We start from the raw sequence: 26,418 nt of genomic DNA, 5'->3' as shown, positions 1-26,418 counted from the left end.
TGGACAACTATGGATTTAGACATATAGAATAAACTATGATTATTTGTTGCTTTCAATGCACTTAAAGTGTTTTAAACTACTACTTACCAGTATGTCAGTTTTTATACATTACTGTAACATTTAACAACAAAAATAGGTAATGAAAAAAGTGTTGGGTATTTTGTACACGAAGACAACTTTGTATCTCGTAAAGTTGTAACTCGAGTCATTGTAAATAGTCTGTACTGCTCTGTGACATATACATTTTCTTGAGGGTGTCAATGATGGCCTTCTGGACAGCAGTCAGGTCGGCAGTCTTACCCATGATTGCATTTTTGAGTAATGAACCAGGACGGGAGTTTTTAAAAGCCTTTAGGAATCTTTTGCAAGTGTTTAGAGTTAATTAGTTGATTCAGAGGATTAGGTTAATAGCTCGTTTAGAGAACCTTTTCATGATATGCTAATTTTGAGATAAGAAGTTTAGGTTTTCATGAGCTGTATGCCAAAATCATCAATATTAAAACAATAAAAGGTTTGAACTACTTCAGTTGTGTGTAATGAATCTAAAATATATGAAAGTCTAATGTTTATCAGTACATTACAGAAAATAATAAACTTTATCACAATATGCTAATTTTTTGAGAAGGACCCGTAGGTCCCACCCCTTTCCCCTCTGTTTCCAGTGGCTGGGCAGCTGATCATGTGACTCTTTTCAGAGGTACAGCTTCTGACCAGTTTCCCTCATGATATAGCCTGATATCAGGTTAGTCGTGAAATGAAGAGGAATAAAAGTGAGGGAAGTGAATTCATATTAGGCATGTAGTTCAGGTGAACACATTCACAGAAGCAGTGTATATGTAGGTTGGATGTACAGGGATGTATCAGTTCTGTTTAGATATAGGCTAGGCAGGCACAGAAAATAGAAAAATATTGGATGGATGTGGATGTAGGGATGAGGTTAAAGTGAAAACCTTTGAAATTATGCAACTTAATTTGTAGTTTTATCATGAAGTTGAGTTTTAATTTAGTCATACTTGTGCCGAACTGCATATAAGAAAATCTGATACTATGCTCTGCATTTTGCCATTTATATTGATTCTGCACTTCATTTTGTTTTTCAGACAACTGAGCCGACACTTGGTGGGTCTGTGGACTGCAGAAAATTTAACATCTTTACATTTGCTGAAGCGCATTTTGGTAAGGGAATGGAATGTGAGGTTTTATGAGTAAAGTGTCTGATGCAGCCCACCAGTGGAGTTGAAAATGATAAACAATCCGATCTGATTAAAATAAAATTCAGGTGAATTTGTAAATAAACCAGTTAGCCTGCAAACATGTCTTTGGGATGCGGTAAGAAACCAGAGTGTTTGGAATACGTCCATTCAAATATGAGAACACCATACAAAGTCAATGCAGATGACATCCAGACTGAGACTCTTGCGCTGCAAGGCGAGAGTACTAGTGACTTGGCTACCACATTATTCACATGTTAACCTACCTGGCGTTATGATTATTTCCAGATTTAGGATCTAAAAGCCGTGCGATTTTTTTTTTTTTTTTTTCACAAGCTTTTAGACCCTAAAAACAAGAAAAAGAACATACCAGAGAGAGATCTGCAGCAGCTCATGCATATAACTCACCTGTACATGGGATTACTGCTCTGAACTGTGTATTTCCGTCTCAAGCCTTACTCGGGATTACTGCTAAGGAGATTAATGTATTGTGCTCCATTTTTAAAAAACTGGTGCCGCAGATGCCTGATGTTTATAAACGTCTATTTTTCAGGAACTGGATTTTCAGTTTTCTCTTGAAGCCCTGTTTTTTTTTTTAAATCTACTCCTTTGCACCCCACTCCAGCTCCGCACATAAATATACATGCCACAGATATATATTTATCAGAATTTTGTCACTATTGGTCGTGGGACTGCCCCTCTGAGCATACTATAATAAACACAAACTGCGCCTGCCAAAGTACAAACGGGTGCAATAGCATATGCTTCAATCGAGTGTTCGCTATCACAAGTCCTTGAATATCAGTCTATAGTGCTGTGACAGCGCTCCTCTTCTTTTCTACAATTTAAACATAGAAAAAACAATCGCACATAGTGCATTACTGTGAATCGCAAAGTACAGTTCCCCACACGTGCATAAGTGCTCAATTGTGCATCACTCGTGGTCTCTACAGCCCCTCCACACTAGCAGCTCACCAGATTGACACCACCTCACAGTCCAGGTGGGTCTAGCGCTTAGCCTATAGAGCGGCCAACTCCAATGACACTTCCACGATAGTTTAGTTCACAATTGGATGATCCATATTTAATGACAAGTTCCACATGAAAAACATATAAGAACACACATAGCATAAAACCGTTGGGCTAAAAGTTATGGCCTGCGCAATATCAGCGCACTCACTTGTGTAGGAAGATAACAGGCATTTCAGGCATTGCAGCCTAGCAATAAAGCTTCTCTGCTGGCGGTGTCGGCGTCCCGAACTTCCCCGCTCCTCGTGGCAGCCTGTCTCCTGACCTTCCAGATCCCCTCTGAGCATACTGCCAGACTGGTCACAGCACTATGCAGAAGCTTGGTTGTTCGATTACTGCACCCCTGCTGAGACTACCCCTTCCTCCATAACCTAACAATACAAGTTTGGTGAATAACAGATTGGCCACGCCTTCTCTCAGAATCCACTGCATGAGAAGTTGAGTGACTGCCCATGCTGCTTCCTTCTATGCTGGGATAGCCTGCTGCGAAATTTGGACAGCTCTCTACAAAAGAAAAAAAAATGGTCTACAGCTCTAGCTGTGCCAAGTAGACACTTTTTAAAGTGGATATCCATTGAATTTTTGTACATTTACAGTGGCTTGCAAAAGTATTTGGCCCCTTGAAGTTTTACACATTTTGTCACATTACTGCCACAAACCTGAATCAATTATATTGGAATTCCACGTGAAAGACCAATACAAAGTAGTGTACTCGTGAGAAGTGGAGCGAAAATCATACATGATTCCAATCATTTTTTACAAATCAATAACTGCAAAGTGGGGTGTGTGTAATTATTCAGCCCCCTGAGTCAATACTTTGTAGAACCACCTTTTGCTAGAATTACAGCTGCCAGTCTTTTAGGATATGTCTCTACCAGCTTTGCACATCTAGAGACTGAAATCCTTGCCCATTCTTCTTTGCAAAACAGCTCCAGCTCAGTCAGATTAGATGGACAATGTTTGTGAACAGCAGTTTTCATATCTTGCTACAGATTCTCGATTGGATTTAGATCTGGACTTTGACTGGGCCATTCTAACACATGGATATGTTTTGTTTTAAACCATTCCATTGTTGCCCTGGCTTTATGTTTAGGGCCGTTGTCCTGCTGGAAGGTGAACTTCCGCCCCAGCCTCAAGTCTTTTGCACACTCCAAGAGGTTTTCTTCCAAGATTGCCCTGTATTTGGCTCCATCCATCCATCTTCCCATCAACTCTGACCAGCTTCCCTTTCCCTGCTGAAGAGAAGCACCCCCAGAGCATGATGCTGCCACCACCATATTTGACCGTGGGGATGGTGTGTTCAGAGTGATATGCAGTGTTAGTTTTCCGCCACACAAAGCGTTTTGCATTTTGGCCAAAAAGTTCCATTTTGGTCTCATCTGACTAGAGCACCTTCTTTCACATGTTTACTGTGTCCCCCACATGGCTTGTGGCAAACTGCAAATGGAAGTTCTTATGCTTTTCTGTTAACAATGGCTTTGTTCTTGCCACTCTTCCATAAAGGCCAACTTTATGCAGTGCACGACTAATAGTTGTCCTATGGACAGATTCCCCCACCTGAGTTGTAGATCTCTGCAGCTCGTCCAGAGTCACCATGGGCCTCTTGACTGCATTTCTGATCAGCGTTCTCCTTGTTTGGCCTGTGAGTTTAGGTACATGGCCTTGTCTTGGTAGGTTTACAGTTGTGCCATACTCCTTCCATTTCTGAATGATCGCTTGAACATGAGATGTTCAAGGCTTTGGAAATCTTTTTGTAGCCTAAGCCTGCTTTAAATTTCTCAATAACTTTATCCCTGACCTGTCTGGTGTGTTCTTTGGTCTTCACGGTGTTGTTGCTCCCAATATTCTCTTAGACAACCTCTGAGGCCCTCACAGAGCAGCTGTATTTGTACTGACATTAGATTACACACAGGAGCACTCTATTTAGTCATTAGCACTCATCCAGCAATGTCTATGGGCAACTGACTGCACTCAGACCAAAGGGGGCTGAATAATTACGCACACCCCACTTTGCAGTTATTTATTTGTAAAAAATGTTTGGAATCATTAATGATTTTCGTTCCACTTCTAACGTGTACAGCACTTTGTATTGGTCCTTTCACATGGAATTCCAATAACATTGATTCATGTTTGTGGCAGTAATATGACAAAATGTTGAAAACTTCAAGGGGGCCGAATAATTTTGCAAGCCACTGTATCTGCTTTGTATAATTATATGCTGTGACTTCTCTCCCAAATCCATCCCTGAAGCCCTGTATCCGCTGGCACATAGCCCTGCCCCCCTGAAGAAAAATACCATTCTGATTTCTCTACCAAGAAAACAGAATGGCCTTTTATGCAAGGGGCGGGGCTACATGCTGAAGCTGGAGGATACAGGGTTTTGGGGACAGATTCAGGGGAGAAGACACAGCAGATAATACCATTTGCATACACTTTTTACTGTATATTCGATTTAAATTGAAAAAAATATAAGCACTGAAAGACTAAAAATTAAGTGAAAAGTGAGCTCTTACCGCTCTGAATGACACGTTGGTGGGCGTGTAAGCTTTTTTAACACAACATGACATGTTTCATGGGATATTTTATTTCCTTTGGTCATGTAATTCCGAACAATAAAATGGCATGCAATGGAGTTTACAGTAACAGAATAACACACAAAACAAAAATATAATTTCTTTGTCAATTAGTGTAAAAATGGTTAAGAAGTAATAAGCCAGGTCTGTCCAGGCTTGTCTATTGGAGACTTATTGGACAGTAATTGCAGCACAGCATGTGACTTTACACAACATAGAAGCTTGTATGTGGTGTGCAGGGTGTGGTTGCTAGGGTGGGAAGTGGACTTACACAACAGCTGTTTACATCTTGAACCCTCAGCACATGAGGAAGCATCTACAGAGATGCGAAATAGCTGTTGTGCCATACCATTTCACACCCTAGCACCCACACCCTGCCCACCACATACCAGCTTCTATGTCATGTAAAGTCTCATGCTGCGTTGCAATATCTGCCCAATAAGACTCCAATAAACGCGCCTGAACAGTGCCCGGCTTGTTACCTCTAAAACATATTTGCATTCTGGATTGCTTGATTGCCAGGATCACGGCCTTGCATGGCTACCTGTGATGAGTGCCCCATTTCAATATATTATTATTTATTGTATTTATAAAGCGCCAACATGTTACACAGCACTGAACAACAGATAAATAAGGAGAGACAGACTAAAAGATACAGATGCAAGGTCATGCAACAAAGTTTAAGTCTTAGAGTCCACAGGGTACCTGATGAAGGTGATGCATGATCGAGTCGGATAGACTTTGGGGGAGGAGCCTGCCAGAGGCTTACAGTCTGAGGGTTGCAGGTCTAAACACAAAAACCTTGTTTACGGAGTGCTGAGGTTTCCGTTTCTCCCTTCTGCTGGATTGTAAATATATGTTGAATGTTTTGTCTTCCAGCCCCCAGGTTTGCTGGCATACCTGGACAGTAAGGATCCAGTTCCGGAAAAGGATGTTGACCGAATGCACATCAGGGATAATCTGAAAATTGCTACTGTAAGTTTTTTGTTTCTTAAATGCTATTCTTTTTAGTGGTATATTGCTCAGTTCTATAGCTAGTTTATAGTAGCAGTAGAGTATTGTAGCGTGTTAGTCATCAGGCTGAAACCATTTATTGGCTAACTCGAAATAATTAGAGCAAGCTTCTGGCTGTGCAGCCTTCGTCAGACTCAATCCTCTGCTTACAAGATGTTGGAACAGACAGCTATATACATGCAACATCAAAAAGGGATACATAGATTTTTTTGGGGGGTAAGCATAAATACATGTCATTAAGATGCCTTCAATGAAACAGAACATCTAAATTGGGTAAGATGTTGTTAGCTGATGCTGATTTATGACTAATAGATAAGACTCCTTTTTTTTTATTCAGTCCTCACACAATTGGGACCCACAGAGCATCGTAAATTCGCCTCTGTGACAGTCTAGTTCCCAATTGTGTGTGGATTGAGTAAACAAGGAGTCTTATCTATTAGTCATAAATCATCATCAACAACATCTCATCCCATTTACAGTAGATGTTCTGTTTCATTGAACGCATCTTAAAGTGAACCGAGCACCTTTTTTATCACTCAGGAAATTTCTATAGCACATGAAAAATGCATGCCGACAATCTGTTTCATTATTAAAATAAACTTTCATTTTACCTTGTATTTTACATTCAAAGTAGTTTAACCACTTCCCGACCGCCGTATTGACAATTGGCGGCCGGGAAGTGCACCCCGCAAGGACCGCCGTATTGACAATTGGCGGCGGTCCTTGTAGGGGCATGGGCGGAGCGATCGCGTCATCAGTGACGCGATCCTCCGCCCGGGATCGTTACTTGGGCATTTTGTCTCCGCTCGCCGGCCACTTAGCAGAGCCGGCGAGCGGAGGAATCCGATACTGTAGCCAATCAGAATGTATAAGGCACTTTGTTAAGTAAACAAAGTGCCTTATACGTGCTTCCTCCTCGCCTCGTGGTCTCATTGTTGCAGAGACCACTAGCGAGGAGGAAGCACTTTGTAAGTACCCAGCACACAGCCTTTTTTTTGCCTTACAGCCCCCTGATCACCCACCCCAGGCCTCATACCCCCCCTGATCACCCCAGCAGACCCCTGCCTAGCACCCTTGCACCCCTGCAAAACCCCCACCCCCCCCACCTGCCACTAACTAGCGACGCTGCCCCTTAGTTTAGGTCCCTAACTGCCTCCTAGTCACCCCTGATCCCCCCCCCTACCTTTAGATCACCCCCAGACCCCATCCCAGACTACCCCCCTGTATACTGTATACATCTGTATACAGCTACCTTACCCCCTGATCGCCCTCTGATCCCCCTCTGATCACCTGTCTATCACCTGTCCATCACCCCTCAGCACCCCCACCCATCAGAGCAGACCCTAACTGCCCCGCGGGGGTAACCGATCACCTGCCCAGGCCCTCGATTGCCCTCATACCCCCCTCCTGATTACATCCCCTGCTCTTTGTTTACATCTGTCCTCCCCAGCGATCACTAACTGATCTGCGATCAGTAACCCCCTGTGTCTGCCTCTCATCAGATCAGGACTCAGTCTGCCCCGTGCGGGCTCCTGATCAACCCCCCACCCCCTCAAATCGCCCTCAGACCCCCCCCCCTAATCACCGTCCAAGTGCATTGTATTTGACTGTGCTGCGCTTGTATTCGATTGTGCTGCGCTTGTATTCGATTGTGCTGCGATTGTATTTGATTGTCCCGTGATCTGCTTCGATTGTCCCGTGATTGTTTGATTGCCTCTGAGACCCCACTTCCCACCAACCCCCACCCCACCACCACCCCCACCCCCCATCACCTTCCGAGTGCATCAGATTTGATTGTGCTGCGCTTGTATTCGATTGTGCTGCGATTGTGTTTGATTGTCCCGTGATTGGCTTCGATTGTCCCGTGATTGTTTGATTGCCTCTGAGACCCCACTTCCCACCAACCCCCACCCCACCACCACCCCCCATCACCTTCCGAGTGCATCAGATTTGATTGTGCTGCGCTTGTATTCGATTGTGCTGCGATTGTATTTGATTGTCCCGTGATCGGCTTCGATTGTCCCTCCCCCCCACCACACCCAACCCTCCCCCCCCACCACACCCAACCCTCCCCCCACCACACCCAACCCACCCCACCACACCAACCCTACCCTCCCCCCCCCCCCCCCACCACACCCAATTACCACCTTCCGAGTGCATCAGATTTGCTTGTGCTGTGATTGGAGTCGATTGTGCTGTAATTGTATTTGATTGTCCCGTGATTGTTTGATTGCCTCTGAGACCCCACTTCCTTTAACCCCAATACCTCTCAAATACTCCCTTTTTGCTAGGTAGGTGCTCTTTTTTTCTGGGTAGTCTCGGAGGAAAACCCCATAAATTTAGCAATCCACAATGGCAAGAAGGGGGCTTTCCGATGACGAGGTATACAGGTACATGGACCAGTCGGATGAGTTCTTTTGGGAAGAATCATCCGTCGAATCTTCCGGGTCCGAATTTGAACCTGTAGAAAGCAGTGGTTCCCTGACCGATAGTGATGACGAGGCTATGGTCCCGGCTAGAGCCAGGCGTACCAGACCCCAAGTCGTTAGACCGCAGGTGGCGCAGGATCCGCCTCAAGGGCAGCAGGGTGGTGCTAGCGCTGTTGATAGTTTTCTTGGTGAGGCAGGCACCAGCAGCGCAGCATCTCCTGGACTTGGTACCAGTACTTCTGTAGACCCTGGCGAAGTGGTGAGCGTCAGCATGGAAGTCGAAACTGGTACGGTGGCAAGTGCAGTAGTACCCCCGTCGCAGCCACCAAGAAGAAGACGGGCCCGTAGTACCCATAGACTCCCAGAGGTGCTGGCACAACCAGATTGGCAATCCCCTGATTCCGCCGCACCCGTAGTGCCCCCTTTCACTGCCCAGTCTGGAGTCCAGGTGGCGACAGCTCATCTAGGAACGGCCCTAGACTTTTTGCAGCTGTTCATCACCCAGGTTCTCTTGGACTTAATTGTGGTTGAGACCAACCGTAAAGCCACACAATTCATCACCGAGCACCCGGAGAGCATGTATGCCCAGCCTTTCGGGTGGAAACCAGTCCAAGTTTCCGACATTAAAATCTTTTTGGCCCTTATCCTTCACTTGGGACTAATGAAACAGAATGTATTGCGGGCGTATTGGTCTACGAACCCAGTACATCATGTTCCCTTGTACCCTGCTGCCATGTCCAGGACACGATTTGAGTCCATCCTGCGCTTCCTGCACTTCAACGACGACGAAACCTGTCATGAAAGGGGAGACCCTGCTTATGACCGGCTCCACAAAATTCGGCCCCTCATAGACCACCTGTCCTCAACATTTGCAGATGCTTATATCCCTGAACAGAACATCTGCGTAGACGAGTCCCTCTTACGCTTTACCGGGCGCCTTGGCATCAAACAGTACATCCCAAGCAAGCGCGCCCGGTATGGGGTGAAACTGTATAAGCTCTGTGAAAGGGCCACAGGCTATACATGTCGTTTTAGGGTCTATGAGGGAAAAGACTCAAAATTGGAGCCGGTCGGATGCCCTGACTACCTGGGGAGCAGTGGAAAGGTTGTGTGGGACTTGGTGTCACCCTTGTTCCGGAAGGGGTACCATCTTTTTGTGGACAATTATTACACAAGTGTGGCCCTCTTTCAGCACTTAAAGTTAGAAGGAATCCGATGCTGTGGCACTGCGCGGCCTAGTCGCCAGGGCTTCCCCCAACGGCTCGTTACCACCAGACTTCAACGGGGGCAGAGGGCCGCCTTGCGTACTGAAGACCTGCTCGCGGTGAAATGGAGGGACAAGAGGGACGTTTACTTTCTGTCCACCATTCACACAGACACGACAGTCCAAATTCAACGGGCAACTAAGGTCATTGTAAAGCCCCTTGTCGTCCACGAATATAATGTCAACATGGGAGGGGTGGACTTCAATGACCAGAGGTTAGCGCCCTATTTAATTGCCCGGAAAACAAGACGCTGGTATAAGAAAGTGTCTTTTTATCTGATTCAATTGGCAGTTTACAACAGCTTTGTTCTCTACAGTAAGGCTGGGAGAACTGGATCTTTCCTCCAATTTCAGGAACAGATCATTCTGGACATCCTGTATCCAGGAGGTGCCAGGCCCCCCCCCCCAGATGCAACTAGCCGACTGCATGGTAGGCATTACGCCTATCAGATTCCGTGTGCCCCAGGTCAACGCATCCGAAGAAAACGTTGTCGTGTCTGCAGCAGGACTGGAAGAAGGAATGACACCAATTTTTATTGTCCCCGCTGTCCTGACCAGCCTGGCCTATGCGTAGGGCCGTGTTTTGAGAGGTACCACGAGCAGGTACACTATTAGAACCTAGGGAACTCCAGACACAGGAGTAGGCACACACTCAGTGGTCTTTCGCACATTGTCGCAGGGAGAGGAGAGGTAAGCTTGAAAACCAAACGGGTAAGCATAAAAGTGGCAAGAAGGATCGGTTTCCATGCTTGATATTGCTGATCTGTCCTGGGTTGGCGATATAAGACGGCATGTTTGAATTTCCCTTGAGTGTGGACACCCCCGGTTTATATGTGATTTGGGCCTATGATGATGCTTTAATGCCACAAAGAGTCATCTCTATTGGCAGGCATATTGCTGTATCCTACAGGCATAATGCTGTATACTAAAGTTCTGAGGCCCAGTCACATAAGTTGGTGGCTCACCCTGAGTGCAGGGTGGCATGGGGTGTCTCTCTCCTGAGGTTATCACTGCCATTGATGTGGAGGAAGATCTGCCATTGATGTGGAGCAAGGTATGTTTGCCGTTCATTTTTCCTTTCAGCCCAGAGTGCATTACTTGTATACCCAATATAAGGAGGATAGCAGAAACTCCTAATACTGGCCATACATGTAATGATTGCAGAGACCCTAAAATGCCAGGACAGACTCCACAAATGACCCCATTTTGGAAAGAGGACACCCTAAAGTATTATGTGAGGTGCACGGTGGGTTCATAAAAGATTTTAGTTTTTGTCACAAGTTAGCAGAATTTTTTTTTTATTTTATTTTTTAACAAAGTGTCATTTTCCGTTTACTTGTGACAAAAAATAAAATTTTCAATGACCTTACCATTACCCTCATGGAATACCTTGTTGTGTATTCTTTCCAAAATGGGGTCATTTGTGGGGTTTGTTAACTGTCCTGGCAAGTGGGCAGGGTGCTAAATTGTGAGCACCCCTGTAAAGCCTAAAGGTACTCATTGGACTCTGGGCCCCTTAGCGCAGTTAGGGTGCAAAAAAGTGCCACACATGTGGTACCGCCGTACTCGGGAGGAGTAGTATAATGTGTTTCGGGGTGTATTCTTACACATACCCATGCTGGGTGGGAGAAATACCTCTGTAAATGACAATCTTTTGATTTTTTTACACACAATTGTCCATTTACAGAGTTATTTCTCCCACCCAGCATGGGTATGTGTAAAAATACACCCCAAAACACATTGTACTACTTCTCCCGAGTATGGCGATACCACATGTGTGGCACTTTTTTGCACCCTAACTGCGCTAAAGGGCCCAAAGTCCAATAAGTACCTTTAGGTTTTCACAGGTCATTTTGCGGAATTTGATTTCCAAACTACTCCTCACGGTTTAGGGCCCCTAAAGTGCCAGGGCAGTATAGGAACCCCACAAGTGACCCCATTTTAGAAAGAAGACACCCCAAGGTATTCCGTTAGGAGTATGGTGAGTTCATAGAAGATTTTATTTTTTGCCACAAGTTAGTGGAAAATGACACTTTGTGAAAAAACAATAAAAATCAATTTTCCGCTAACTTTTGACAAAAAAAAAAATCATCTATGAACTCACCATACTCCTAACGGAATACCTTGGGGTGTCTTCTTTCTAAAATGGGGTCATTTGTGGGGTTCCTATACTGCCCTGGCATTTTAGGGGCCCTAAACCGTGAGGAGTAGTCTGGAAATCAAATTCCGCAAAATGACCTGTGAAATCCTAAAGGTACTCATTGGACTTTGGGCCCTTTAGCGCAGTTAGGATGCAAAAAAGTGCCACACATGTGGTATTGCCGTACTCGGGAGAAGTAGTACAATGTGTTTTGGGGTGTATTTTTACACATACCCATGCTGGGTGGGAGAAATACCTCTGTAAATGACAATCTTTTGATTTTTTTACACACAATTGTATATTTACAGAGTTATTTCTCCCACCCAGCATGGGTATGTGTAAAAATACACCCCAAAACACATTGTACTACTTCTCCCGAGTACGGCGATACCACATGTGTGGCACTTTTTTGAACCCTAACTGCGCTAAAGGGCCCAAAGTCCAATGAGTACCTTTAGGATTTCACAGGTCACTTTGCGGAATTTCGTTTCCAGACTACTCCTCATGGTTTAGGGCCCCTAAAATGCCAGGACAGTATAGGAACCCCACAAATGACCCCATTTTAGAAAGAAGACACCCCAAGGTATTCAGTTAGGAGTATGGTGAGTTCATAGAAGATTTTATTTTTTGTCACAAGTTAGTGGAAAATGACACTTTGTGAAAAAACAATAAAAATCAATTTTCCGCTAACTTTTGACAAAAAAAAAAAATCTTCTATGAACTCACCATACTCCTAACGGAATACCTTGGGGTGTCTTCTTTCTAAAATGGGGTCATTTGTGGGGTTCCTATACTGCCCTGGCATTTTAGGGGCCCTAAACCGTGAGGAGTAGTCTGGAAATCAAATTCCGCAAAATGACCTGTGAAATCCTAAAGGTACTCATTGGACTTTGGGCCCTTTAGCGCAGTTAGGGTGCAAAAAAGTGCCACACATGTGGTATCGCCGTACTCGGGAGAAGTAGTACAATGTGTTTTGGGGTGTATTTTTTACACATACCCATGCTGGGTGGGAGAAATACTTCTGTAAATGACAATCTTTTGATTTTTTTACACACAATTGTATATTTACAGAGTTATTTCTCCCACCCAGCATGGGTATGTGTAAAAATACACCCCAAAACACATTGTACTACTTCTCCCGAGTACGGCGATACCACATGTGTGGCACTTTTTTGCACCCTAACTGCGCTAAAGGGCCCAAAGTCCAATGAGCACCTTTAGGATTTCACAGGTCATTTTGCGGAATTTCGTTTCCAGACTACTCCTCACGGTTTAGGGCCCCTAAAATGCCAGGACAGTATAGGAACCCCACAAATGACCCCATTTTAGAAAGAAGACACCCCAAGGTATTCAGTTAGGAGTATGGTGAGTTCATAGAAGATTTTATTTTTTGTCACAAGTTAGTGGAAAATGACACTTTGTGAAAAAAACAATAAAAATCAATTTTCCGCTAACTTTTGACAAAAAAAAAAATCTTCTATGAACTCACCATACTCCTAACGAAATACCTTGGGGTGTCTTCTTTCTAAAATGGGGTCATTTGTGGGGTTCCTATACTGCCCTGGCATTTTAGGGGCCCTAAACCGTGAGGAGTAGTCTTGAAACGAAATTTCTCAAAATGACCTGTGAAATCCTAAAGGTACTCATTGGACTTTGGGCCCTTTAGCGCAGTTAGGGTGCAAAAAAGTGCCACACATGTGGTATCGCCGTACTCAGGAGAAGTAGTATAATGTGTTTTGTGGTGTATTTTTACACATACCCATGCTGAGTGGGAGAAATATCTCTGTAAATGGACAATTGTGTGTAAAAAAAATTAACAAATTGTCATTTACAGAGATATTTCTCCCACCCAGCATGGGTATGTGTAAAAATACACCCCAAAACACATTATACTACTTCTCCTGAGTACGGCAATACCACATGTGTGGCACTTTTTTGCAGCCTAACTGCGCTAAGGGGTCCAAAGTCCAATGAGCACCTTTAGGCTTTACAGAGGTGCTTACAATTTAGCACCCCCCAAAATGTCAGGACAGTAAACACACCCCACAAATGACCCCATTTTGGAAAGTAGACCCTTCAAGGTATTCAGAGAGGGGTATGGTGAGTCTGTGGCAGATTTCATTTTTTTTTGGTGCAAGTTAGAAGAAATGGAAACTTTTTTTTTTTTTTTTTTTTCTCACAAAGTGTCATTTTCCGCTTACTTGTGACAAAAAATAATATCTTCTATGAACTCACTATGCCTCTCAGTGAATACTTTGGGATGTCTTCTTTCCAAAATGCGGTCATTTGGGGGGTATTTATACTATCCTGGAATTCTAGCCCCTCATGAAACATGACAGGGGGTCAGAAAAGTCATAGATGCTTGAAAATGGGAAAATTCACTTTTTGCACCATAGTTTGTAAACGCTATAACTTTTACCCAAACCAATAAATATACGCTGAATGTTTTTTTTTTTTATCAAAAACATGTTTGTCCACATTTTTCGCGCTGCATGTATACAGAAATTTTACTTTATTTGAAAACTGTCAGCACAGAAAGTTAAAAAAATCATTTTTTTGCCAAAATTCATGTCTTTTTTGCTGAATATAATAAAAAGTAAAAATCGCAGGAGCAATTAAATAGCACCAAAAGAAAGCTTTATTAGTGACAAGAAAAGGAGCCAAAATTCATTTAGGTGGTAGGTTGTATGAGCGAGCAATAAACCGTGAAAGCTGCAGTGGTCTGAATGGAAAAAAAGTGGCCGGTCCTTAAGGGGTAGAAAGCCCTAGGTCCTCAAGTGGTTAATTAGCCTGTTTCAGCAGACCTGCACGACCGTCCCCAACCACAGAGACTTCAGGAACCTAATTGTTTTATTGGGCTAATTACCAAGAGGTAAACAATGCTATTAGACAACAAAGGGGGTGAGTAATTAGGACTGTTTCTTCAAAGACATAGTGTGTGTCAATGTGTCAAGATAGCATCTCTGACTTCTGTAAATAAGGAATGTGAGAAGGGAAGGGGGGAACATGGCAGCTTCTATGCCAGGAGAGATTTCAGTGATAGAGAATGTGCTCAGTTCCCTTTAATGACATGTATTTATGCTTGAAAAAAAAATAAAAAAAATTATGTATCCCCTTGATGTTGCATGTAAAGAGCTGTCTGTTCCAACATCTTGTAAGCAAACAGGACTGAGGGCTGGTGCACACCAAGCGTTTTTGGTAGCATTTTCAAAACTGCTGCCGCCTGTGAAAATGCTTGGCTAATGTATCTTAATGGGATGGTACACACCAGCGGTTTGAGGTTTTTAGCAAACCGCAAACGTGGCTACTGCAGCGTTTTTGCGGTTTGCAGATGCGTTTCTGCCTCAATGTAAAGTATAGGAAAAGTTTAAACCACTCTGAAAAACGCTAGATCAGAGCGGTTTTTCAGGCGTTTTTGTTACAGTAGCTGTTCAGTATCAGCTTTACTGTAACAATATATGAAATCTGCTGCACAAAAACACTCCAAAAAAACACTAGGCATGTTTAGAAAATCTCTCTAAACATGCCTAGAATCGCTCTGAAAATCTGCTTCAAAAACCTCTAGCGTTTTGCAGATCTGCTAGAGGTTTTTGGTGTGCACTGGGCCAATGTCAGACAAAGGCTGCACAGCCTGATATGGTTTATCGTTCTTGTACTCTTAATTGGCACCTTAAAGGACAACTGTAGTGTGAAGAAAAGGGAGGCTGCCATATTTATTTCCTTTTAAACAATACCAGTTGTCTGGCAGCCCTGCTGATCTATTTGGCTGCACTAGTGTCGGAATCACACCAGAAATAACCATGCAACTAATCTTGTCAGAACTGACAATCATGTCAGAAACACTTGATCTGCTGCATGCTTGTTCAGGGGCTTTGGCTAAATGTATTAGAGGCAGAGGATCAGCAGGACAGCCAGGCAACTGGTATTACATAAAAGAAAATCAATATGGCAGCCTCCGTGTCTCTCTTGCTTCAAGCGGAGCCGAGATGAAAAATGAACTATAACAAGTAACTTGTCTATATATCTTATCTAAAGTTTAGATAGTTTACACAGCAAATCTAGCTGCAAAAGCTTCAATAGAATGATGATTTCTTCCTGTGATACAATGACATCAGTCATGTTGTTTGTAAACATTACACACAGCAAGCTTATCTGCATCTTCAGCACTCAGCCTGTGAAAAAACCTAATCCCCCCTCCTCCTCCCCTCTGCCTCTGAAATCTATGGCTAGTAATACCTCCCCCTCCTCCTGCCCAGACTGAGCTCCCATGAGCCCTTGCTACTGTCTGAAAATGCCAAGGCTCTCTGAAATGCTGTGGGCGAGGCTTGTTTAGTTTATAGGGAATTAGAGTATTAAAACAAAAACAAAAAAAAAGTATTTGGCTTGAGGAATGCCCTATAAACAATAGGAAAGGAACATAATTATGCAATGAGTAAAAGTTCATCTCAGATCCACTTTCAGTTGTCCTTTAAGTGGAATTTGTAAATAAGTCAGTTAGCCTACCAGAATGTGTCTGGGATGTGGTAAGAAACAAGAGTGTTTGGAAGACATCCACGCAAATATGGGAACACCATACAAAGTAAATGAAGATGACATACTGGCTGAGATGCAAACCTGAGACTCTTGTGCTGCAAGGCGAGAGTAGTAGTAACTTGGCTACCGCATTATTAACATGTTAATGTATTGTGCTCCCGTCTTAAAAACTGGTGCTATGGATGCATGTGTAATGGCCTGTCCACTATCACAGTGCTGTATTTTGTGAAAAACAGAGCACTACTGAGCTTAAAGTGGATCCGAGATGAACTTTTACTCATTGCATAATTGTGTTCCTTTCCTATTGTTTATAGGGCATTCCTCAAGCCAAATACGTTTTTGTTTTGTTTTAATACCCTAATTTCCTATAAACTAAACAAGCCACACCCACAGCTTCTCCAGAGTGCCTTGGCGCTTGCAAGGGATTGTGGGATTTCAGTCTGGGCAGGTGAAAAAGGTGTTACTAGCTATAGATTTCAGAGGCAGAGTTTTCACAATCTGAGAGCTGCAGTGCAGATACAGATCAGTTGCCTGTGTAATGGAGGAGATAAGAGTGGAGCTTTCACAGACTATGCAGATTAGCATGCCTAGATACAGATACGCTTGCCTGTGTGTGTAATTGTGTAATAGTGACAAGCAGAAAACATGTCTGCTCCCATTGTATCACAGGAAAAAATATTAATATACTGTTGAAGCTGTTTGAAGATAGATTTGCTGTGTAAACTATCTAAACTTTAGATAAGATATATAGACACGTCACTTGTTATATTTAGTTTTTCATCTCGGATCCGCTTTAAGCAATTTATCCGATGCATGAAACTTCAGTCACACCCCTTACTCCATGCCATACATGGCATCAGTCTTATTTGCAGAGAACACAGCCCTGAATGGCATAGCACGCCTGTCTAGTATGTAGCCTCACTGCCAGTGACTACAAATACACTTTTTAATGAAACTGTTATTTATATTTATGAATATTTAAGGTAGTATATTAATTGTTGGCTATACTAATACTTGCCTCATTAGGACCAATATGGTAAATTTAATAAAGTTCCTGAGTGGCAAAGAATTGCTGGAAAAGCTGCCAAGGAAGTCGAAAAATTTGCCAAGGAAAAGGTTGACTTGGTACTATTGCACTGGAGGGACAGGATGGGGATAGCACAAAAAGAGGTATGTTACTGCACAACGTTTGGCGCGAGTCAATGGCTAAAATGACTTATTCAAATATATGTCTGTTGTTATTGCCTCTCATTGAGAGCAGTGGTTTGAAAGCTACAGGGCTGTCAACCTTTATTTTTTTTGACTGGTAAGGAGTTTTGACCCTCATTTTCTTTGAGTACACCAAAATGATGACAACTTACTAGGACTTGTACTATCTATACTAGCCATAACAATAATCTTGCTTTCCCAGCTGACTCTCTCTAGTCTATTTAACTTAAAAAGCCTAACATAATTTATGCCCTCGAGCAGTAGACACCATTTCTCCAGATTTGGAGCACCCTGGTCGACTCCCTGCATAGCAAGTTGGGGCATGTTCCAGGCCTCTATAGATTTATAAGGGGACAAAGGAGACTAGAGCTACGTACACACATACGATAACGATCGTTCGTTGTGAACGAAGAACGAACTTTTAATTGACGAAAGAACGACCTAAGTAAAGTTAGCTTTTAAAGGTGTGTAACGATCTGATCGTTAGAAAGAACGTTACATCACGTGAAGCAACTATTGCGCTTGCGCATAAAAATGAAAAGTTCCATGGAGAAATAGTGAAATGCGCATGTCAAGCAAGCCTAGTACGAACGACAGTTTTCCAACGATGTACTACTTTTGCAAACGATCGTCATTGGAAAAAATAACGATCTAGCTCGTCCGTCATTAGACTTAATGGTCGTTGGCTGCTTTTTTTAAACGATCGTCGTTTGAAATGATTGGGGAATGATCGTTTCAAACGACTATAGTCGCATGTGTGTACGCTCCTTAGGAATCAGTAGACTGATTGCCCATCTCCCTTTTAACGCTTTAGAGAGTTGGTCAATCTAAAAATATTTTGTCTTGGGTGGAGGTTTTGAAACTCAGTGGGCCATAATGTATTTTGGTCTTTAAAGAGGAGCTATAATGCTGGGGATACACGGTACGTTTCTGTACCTACCGTGTATCGACCAGCTGATAATATTCAGCTGCCCTGATCATGCCGCTCGACCCGCGCCCGCTCGATTCCCGCCGGCGGACAATGGCAGGGAATCAAGCGGTGATAAGGAAGCGCCCACGGGGACGAGCGGCAATCGATCCGCACGCTCGCGCGGGGATGCGTCGGCATCGAGCCGCCGGCTCGATCTGGCGCAAAAAAAACGAGCCGTGTATGCCCGGCATTAGTCATACTATCTCAGGGAAAAAAAACATATATTAGTAGATAAATACTGGCTCTACTTACATATGTATTGCACTGATCACATTTTGATTTTTATATAGTAAATAAAGAGAATTCTGTTTGTCAGTTTTACATTTTAGAATCCCTGTGTCTGAAGCCAATCCTGACGTCATTTCCTCCCTTACTTTGTTTCCTCTCCTCTTTCTGACTTAGTATGCTTGCCCGCCCTCTTCCCTGTCTTAAGACACTCGCACACAGCTCTGCATCATCACTAATCATTGTGTGACTTTGCAGACTTGGGGCTTGATTCACAAAAGTGCTGTTATCATGGCCGTTTTCGCGTGAATTTTTGCGTTTGCGCGCGATCGCGAATTTTCATGCGCAATTCAAATGTTTTGCGCGCAAACACGAATTTTTGTGTGAAATCGTTTTTGCGCGCCAACGTGCATTTTCGCGCAAAAACTATAACGATTTTGTGCGAAAATTCGCGCTAACAGTTACCACTCTTTTGTGAATCAAGCCCTTGATTTATTTGTATGGATCAGATTTCGGCTGAGGGCCCGTTTCCACTATCGCAAATCCGCATGCGTTGCCCGCATGCAGATTCGCACAGCCAATACAAGTGAATGGGACTGTTTCCACTTGTCAGTTTTCCTGAACGTTTTTCTGTGCAGGATTTTTCTGCATGGCAGAGCCCTCAGAATTCACTTGCGTGTGGAATGACTTAGCTAACACAGTCCTTTTACTAGCAATGAGTCAGCTGTACCCATACTTGTCTTCTATAAAGTTCTTCTCCTGATGGAAACTGTGGTTTGAGCAGTGGTGATGCAAATGATAATGTACATGGTAACCTTTGTACGAGCTCACAACGAAGCAAATTATTCTGACTTGCATGCAATCTATATCCAGCTTTGAACTTGGCTCAACACATCCCAGTAATTTACACTGGCTGACTGGCTAGACTGAAAAATTGTAATCATCCTAAAATATATTTAGATACTGGTATAACCACACAAACTTCACATAGACCCTGCCAAAAAAACTAAGCATTTTAAATCGGGATGGTCAATGAGATGCAAATGTTTTCAGGTTGATGCAGGATTATGCAAATGTATGCAGCTTTAAAATAGACCAATCAGTTCTCACCTCAAAAGAATCTGATTGGTCCATTTTCAAGCTGCATATAGTTGCATACAAAATAGCATAATCCTGCATCATGTCGGAATTGTTTATCTCCTCGATCATTGCTAATTTATAAATTGAGCGCAATAGAATATATAATGAGAGGTTATTTCTGAAGGGGAAAATTTGGGCACATGCTATCAAAGGAAACATGGACGCCATTATAAATAGCAGCTGTAGTCTTAAATGTATTTATTGGGTGCCCAAATTTCACACTATGGCCACTATTTATAATGGCGCCAATGGTGGCGCCCCATAATCATAATAGTCGTAATAGTGGTAGATTGGCAATGGGGTTGGTTAAGGTTAGGTTGGGGGGGAGGGGAAGTTGAGGTTAGCTGTGGAGGGGGGTTTTCTAAGGGTTAGGCATGGGCTTGGCGTTTAACCACCTGAGCGGTCTGGACGAGCTCAGCTCGTCCAACACCGCCGGAGGTCGCCGCTCAGGCCCTGCTGGGCCGATTTTTATCAAATAAAGTGCAGCACACGCAGCCGGCACTTTGCCAGCCGCGTGTGCTGCCTGATCGCCGCCGCTCTGTGGCGATTCGCCGCGAGCAGCGGCGAAAGAGGGCCCCCCTAGCCGCCTGAGCCCTGCGCAGCCGGAACAAAAAGTTCCGGCCAGCGCTAAGGGCTGGATCGGAGGCGGCTGACGTCAGGACGTCGGCTGACGTCGATGACGTCACTCCGCTCGTCGCTATGGCGACGATATAAGCAAAACAAGGAAGGCCGCTCATTGCGGCCTTCCTTGTTTATTATGGGCGCCGGAGGCGATCGGAAGATCGCCTCCGGAGCGCCCTCTAGTGGGCTTTCATGCAGCCAACTTTCAGTTGGCTGCATGAAATAGTTTTTTTTTTATTTAAAAAAAACCCTCCCGCAGCCACCCTGGCGATTTAATCAGAACGCCAGGGTGGTTAAAGGGAACCCAAGGTGAGAGGTATATGGAGGCTGCCATATTTATTTCCTTGTAAACAATGACAGTTGCCTGGCAGCCCTGTTGATCTTCTGGCATAAGTAGTGTCTCAGTCAAAATCCTGGAACAAGCCTTTCTTACTATCCATCATACATTCCATGTATCAGCCGGCTCTTCACCTCTTATTCCTTCTGATCTTTCCCCTTTCAATATTGTAGTAATAGGTCCGACCAAAGGGTTTTTAATTTTTTTATTCTGCCTTCTCTGCAGTCATAAAACCCCTTAAGGACCAGAGCCTTTTTTTCCATTCGGACCACTGCAGCTTTCACGGTTTATTGCTCAGTCATACAACCTACCACCTAAATGAATTTTACCTCCTTTTCTTGTCACTAATACAGCTTTCTTTCGGTGCTATTTGATTGCTGCTGCGAGTTTTACTTTTTATTATATTCATCAAAAAAGACATGAATTTTGTCAAAAAAATGACTTTTTTAACTTTCTGTGCTGACATTTTTCAAATAAAGTAAAATTTCCTATACATTTGAGCGCGAAAGTTATTCTGCTACATGTCTTTGATAAAAAAAAAAACATTCAGTGTATATTTATTGGATTGGGTAAAAGTTATAGCGTTTACAAACTATGGTGCCAAAAGTGAATTTTCCCATTTTCAAGCATCTCTGACTTTTCTGCGCACCGGTCAGGTTTCATGAGGGGCTAAAATTCCAGGATAGTACAAATCCCCCCCAAATGACCCCATTTTGGAAAGAAGACATCCCAAAGTATTCAGTGAGAGGCATGGTGAGTTCATAGAAGATTTTATTTTTTGTCACAAGTTAGCGGAAAATGACACTTTGTAACAAAAAAAAAAAAAAAAAAGTTTCCATTTCTTCTAACTTGCGACAAAAAAAAATGAAATCTGCCACGGACTCACTATGCTACTCTCTGAATACCTTGAAGTGTCTACTTTCCAAAATGGGGTCATTTGTGGGGTGTGTTCACTGTCCTGGCATTTTGGGGGGTGCCTAATTGTAAGCACCCCTGTAAAGCCTAAAGATGCTCATTGGACTTTGGGCCCCTTAGCGCAGTTAGGCTGCAAAAAAGTGCCACACATGTGGTATTGCCGTACTCAGGAGAAGTAGTATAATGTGTTTTGGGGTGTATTTTTACACATACCCATGCTGGGTGGGAGAAATATCTCCGTAAATGACAATTGTTTTATTTTTTTTACACACAATTGTCAATTTATAGAGATATTTCTCCCACTCAGCATGGGTATGTGGAAAAATACACCCCAAAACACATTATACTACTTCTCCTGAGTACGGCGATACCACATGTGTGGCACTTTTTTGCACCCTAACTGCGCTAAGGGGCCCAAAGTCCAATGAGTACCTTTAGGATTTCACAGGTCATTTTGAGAAATTTCGTTTCAAGACTGCTCCTCACGGTTTAGGGCCCCTAAAATGCCAGGACAGTATAGGAATCCCAAAAATTACCCCATTTTAGAAAGAAGACACCCCAAGGTATTCCATTAGGAGGATGGTGAGTTCATAGAAGATTTTTTTTTTTTTGTCACAAGTTAGCGGAAATTGATTTGAATTGTTTTTTTTCACAAAGTGTCATTTTCTGCTAACTTGTGACAAAAATAAAATCTTCTATGAACTCACCATACTCCTAACGGAATACCTTGGGGTGTCTTCTTTCTAAAATGGGGTCATTTGTGGGGTTTCTATACTGCCCTGGCATTTTAGGGGCCCTAAACCGTGAGGAGTAGTCTTGAAACCAAATGTCGCAAAATGACCTGTGAAATCCTAAAGGTACTCATTGGACTTTGGGCCCCTTAGCGCACTTAGGGTGCAAAAAAGTGCCACACATGTGGTACCGCCGTACTCAGGAGAAGTAGTATAATGTGTTTTGGGGTGTATTTTTACACATACAGATGCTAGGTGGGAGAAATATCTCTGTAAATGACAATTATTTGATTTTTTTTTACACACAATTGTCCATTTACAGAGAGATTTCTCCCACCCAGCATGGGTATGTATAAAAATACACCTCAAAACACATTATACTACTTCTTCTGAGTACGGCGATACCACATGTGTGACACTTTTTTGCAACCTAGGTGCGCTAAGGGGCCTAACGTCCTATTCACAGGTCATTTTGAGGCATTTGGATTCTAGACTACTCCTCACGGTTTAGGGCCCCTAAAATGCCAGGGCAGTATAGGAACCCCACAAGTGACCCCATTTTAGAAAGAAGACACCCCAAGGTATTCCGTTAGGGGTATGGTGAGTTCATAGAAGAATTTTTTTTTTTGTCACAAGTTAGCGGAAAATGACACTTTGTGAAAAAAAAAAACAATACATATCAATTTCCGCTAACTTGTGACAAAAAATAAAATCTTCTATGAACTCACCATACTCCTAACGGAATACCTTGGGGTGTCTTCTTTCTAGAATGGGGTCATTTGTGGGGTTCCAATACTGCCCTGGCATTTTAGGGGCCCTAAACCGTGAGGAGTAGTCTTGAACCCAAATGTCTCAAAATGACCTGTGAAATCCTAAAGGTACTCATTGGACTTTGGGCCCCTTAGCACAGTTAGGCTGCAAAAAAGTGTCACACATGTGGTATCGCCATACTCAGAAGAAGTAGTATAATGTGTTTTGTGGTGTATTTTTACATATAACCATGCTGGGTGGGAGAAATATCTCTGTAAATGACACATTTTTGATTTTTTTTTACACACAATTGTCCATTTACAGAGAGATTTCTCCCACCCAGCATGGGTATGTGTAAAAATTCACCACAAAACACATTATACTACTTCTCCTGAGTATGGCGATACTACATGTGTGACACTTTTTTGCAGCCTAGGTGCGCTAAGGGGCCCAACGTCCTATTCACAGGTCATTTTGAGGCATTTGTTTTCTAGACTACTCCCTACGGTTTAGGGCCCCTAAAATGCCAGGGCAGTATAGGAACGCCACAAGTGACCCCATTTTAGAAAAAAGACACCCCAAGGTATTCCGTTAGGGGTATGGTGAGTTCATAGAAGATTTTATTTTTTGTCACAAGTTAGTGAAAAATGACACTTTGTGAAAAAAAACAATAAAAATCCAATTTCCGCTAACTTTTGACAAAAAATAAAATCTTCTATGAACTCATCATACACCTAACAGAATACCTTGGGGTGTCTTCTTTCTAAAATGGGGTCACTTGTGGGGTTCCTATACTGCCCTGGCATTTTACGGGCCCAAAACTGTGAGTAGTCTGGAAACCAAATTTCTCAAAATGACTGTTCAGGGGTATAAGCATCTGCAAATTTTGATGACAGGTGGTCTATGAGGGGGCAAATTTTGTGGAAACGGTCATAAGCAGGGTGGCCTCTTAGATGACAGGATGTATTGGGCCTGATCTGATGGATAGGAGTGCTAGGGGGGTGACAGGAGGTGATTGATGGGTGTCTCAGGGGGCGGTTAGAGGGGAAAATAGATGCAATCAATGCACTGGGGAGGTGATCGGAAGGGGGTCTGAGGGGGATCTGAGGGTTTGGCCGAGTGATCAGGAGCCCACACGGGGCAAATTAGGGCCTGATCTGATGGGTAGGTGTGCTAGGGGGTGACAGGAGGTGATTTATGGGTGTCTCAAGGTGTGATTAGAGGGGGGAAATAGATGCAAGCAATGCACTAGCGAGGTGATCAGGGCTGGGGTCTGAGGGCGTTCTGAGGTGTGGGCGGGTGATTGGGTGCCCGCAAGGGGCAGATTAGGGTCTAATCTGATGGGTAACAGTGACAGGTGGTGATAGGGGGTGATTGATGGGTAATTAGTGGGTGTTTAGAGGAGAGAAGAGATGTAAACACTGCACTTGGGAGGTGATCTGATGTCGGATCTGCGGGCGATCTATTGGTGTGGGTGGGTGATCAGATTGCCCGCAAGGGGCAGGTTAGGGGCTGATTGATGGGTGGCAGTGACAGGGGGTGATTGATGGGTGGCAGTGACAGGGGGTGATTGACAGGTGATCAGTGGGTTATTACAGGGAAGAACGGATGTAAATAATGCACTGGCGAATCGATAAGGGGGGGTTTGAGGGCAATCTGAGCGTGTGGGCGGGCGATTGGGTGCCCCGCAAGGGTCTAATCTGATGGGTAACAGTGACAGGTGGTGATAGGGGGTGATTGATGGGTGATTGATGGGTAATTAGTGGGTGTTTAGAGGAGAGAATAGATGTAAACGATGGATTTGGGAGGTGATCTGATGTCGGATCTGCGGGCGATCTATTGGTGTGGGTGGGTGATCAGATTGCCCGCAAGGGGCAGGTTAGGGGCTGATTGATGGGTGGCAGTGACAGGGGGTGATTGACGGGTGATTGATGGGTGATTGACGGGTGATTGACAGGTGATCAGGGGGGATAGATGCATACAGTACACAGGGGGGGGAGGGTCTGGGGGGGTCTGGGGAGAATCTGAGGGGTGGGGGGGTGATCAGGAGGGAGCAGGGGGCAGTTTAGGGACTAAAAACAAAAATAGCGTTGACAGATAGTGACAGGGAGTGATTGATGGGTGATTAGGGGGGTGATTGTGTGCAAATGGTGGTCTGGGGGGTGGGCAGGGGGGGGTCTGAGGGGTACTGTGGGCGATCAGGGGGCAGGGGGGGGCAGATCAGTGTGTTTGGGTGCAGACTAGGGTGGCTGCAGCCTGCCCTGGTGGTCCCTCGGACACTGGGACCACCAGGGCAGGAGGCAGCCTGTATAATACACTTTGTAAACATTACAAAGCGTATTACACGCTTCCTATCCGGGGATCGTCGGGTTAACAACCCGCCGGCGCTTACGATTGGCCGGCGGGTTGACGTCGCGGGTGGGCGGAGCCTATTGCCGGTGGATGCGCGCGCATCCCAGCGCGCGATCCCCGGCCAGAGAGTGCCCCAGGACCTGACGCCAATCTGCGTTACGTGGTCCTGGGGCTGCCACTTTGCCGCCGCCAATATGAAGTAGGCGGTCGGCAAGTGGTTAATGGGACCGTCTCTTCCCCATCAACTTCCTCCCAAAAATGGCACATCTCCGTAAACCAGGTTGGCAAATCAATTGGGACTTTTTCCTTCCACCTTTTAGCTATTATATAGCGTGCCACCTGGCTACCAATTTCTCTAAGTTCTTTTATTTGTTTATTTTGTTCTTTTTCTATGACCCCATGCATAGCTTCAATGGGTAAGATACATACTTTCTTTTGCAGCAATCTAGTCCAAAACTCAGCCAACTCCTGCCAGAAGCCGCCTACCCCCCTACAACCCCACCACATATGGGTCTCGTCACCTCCCCGCTGATCACACCTCCAACACCTATCCTCCCCATCCCTAGTAAATTTAGCCAACTTTGCAGGGGTAAGGTACCATCTACTCATTGTTTTATATTGGGTAAGTTGTAATTTGCGATTCGGATATTTCCATACTGATCTAAAAATCCTATACCAGTCCTCTTTTCCCCAGGTCACCCCCAGATCCCTTTCCCATTTTTTCTTCCATGGGTACGATTTCTCTATTATATCACCCCGGATAAACTTATACATTAGTGATAGCGACTTTGCAGGTTTTTCTTTAAAATAAACCCATTTCTCCAACATATTTAGCTTAGATCTAATACCTTTGTTTCTTTTCTCTAATACTCTGAGAAAACTATTAATTTGCGTCTTACCCCAGGGTTTGATATCATTACTTCCCTCAAGCAATCCGCAGATGCCAAGCATAGAATCCCCTTTAAGGTCTATTAT

The 26,418-nt window shown here is 44.0% G+C and overlaps 1 protein-coding gene across 3 annotated transcripts in view; it reads left to right on the top strand.

Moving 5' to 3' along the window:
- DNAJC13 (DnaJ heat shock protein family (Hsp40) member C13) overlaps positions 1-26,418 on the top strand; it is a 295,032-nt gene that overhangs the window by 155,164 nt on the left and 113,450 nt on the right. For all 3 annotated transcript variants that reach the window (XM_068236264.1, XM_068236262.1, XM_068236263.1), the window contains 3 exons: positions 1,101-1,176; positions 5,693-5,788; positions 17,220-17,363. In XM_068236264.1, the coding sequence (XP_068092365.1) occupies positions 1,101-1,176; positions 5,693-5,788; positions 17,220-17,363 (316 nt within the window). The remainder of the gene's footprint in view (positions 1-1,100; positions 1,177-5,692; positions 5,789-17,219; positions 17,364-26,418) is intronic.

The sequence above is a fragment of the Hyperolius riggenbachi genome, chromosome 5 (assembly GCF_040937935.1).
Source record: "Hyperolius riggenbachi isolate aHypRig1 chromosome 5, aHypRig1.pri, whole genome shotgun sequence".
NCBI lineage: Eukaryota > Metazoa > Chordata > Amphibia > Anura > Hyperoliidae > Hyperolius > Hyperolius riggenbachi.
Note: the sequence above shows the minus strand (reverse complement) of the source record. Positions and strands in the feature narration are given on the sequence as shown.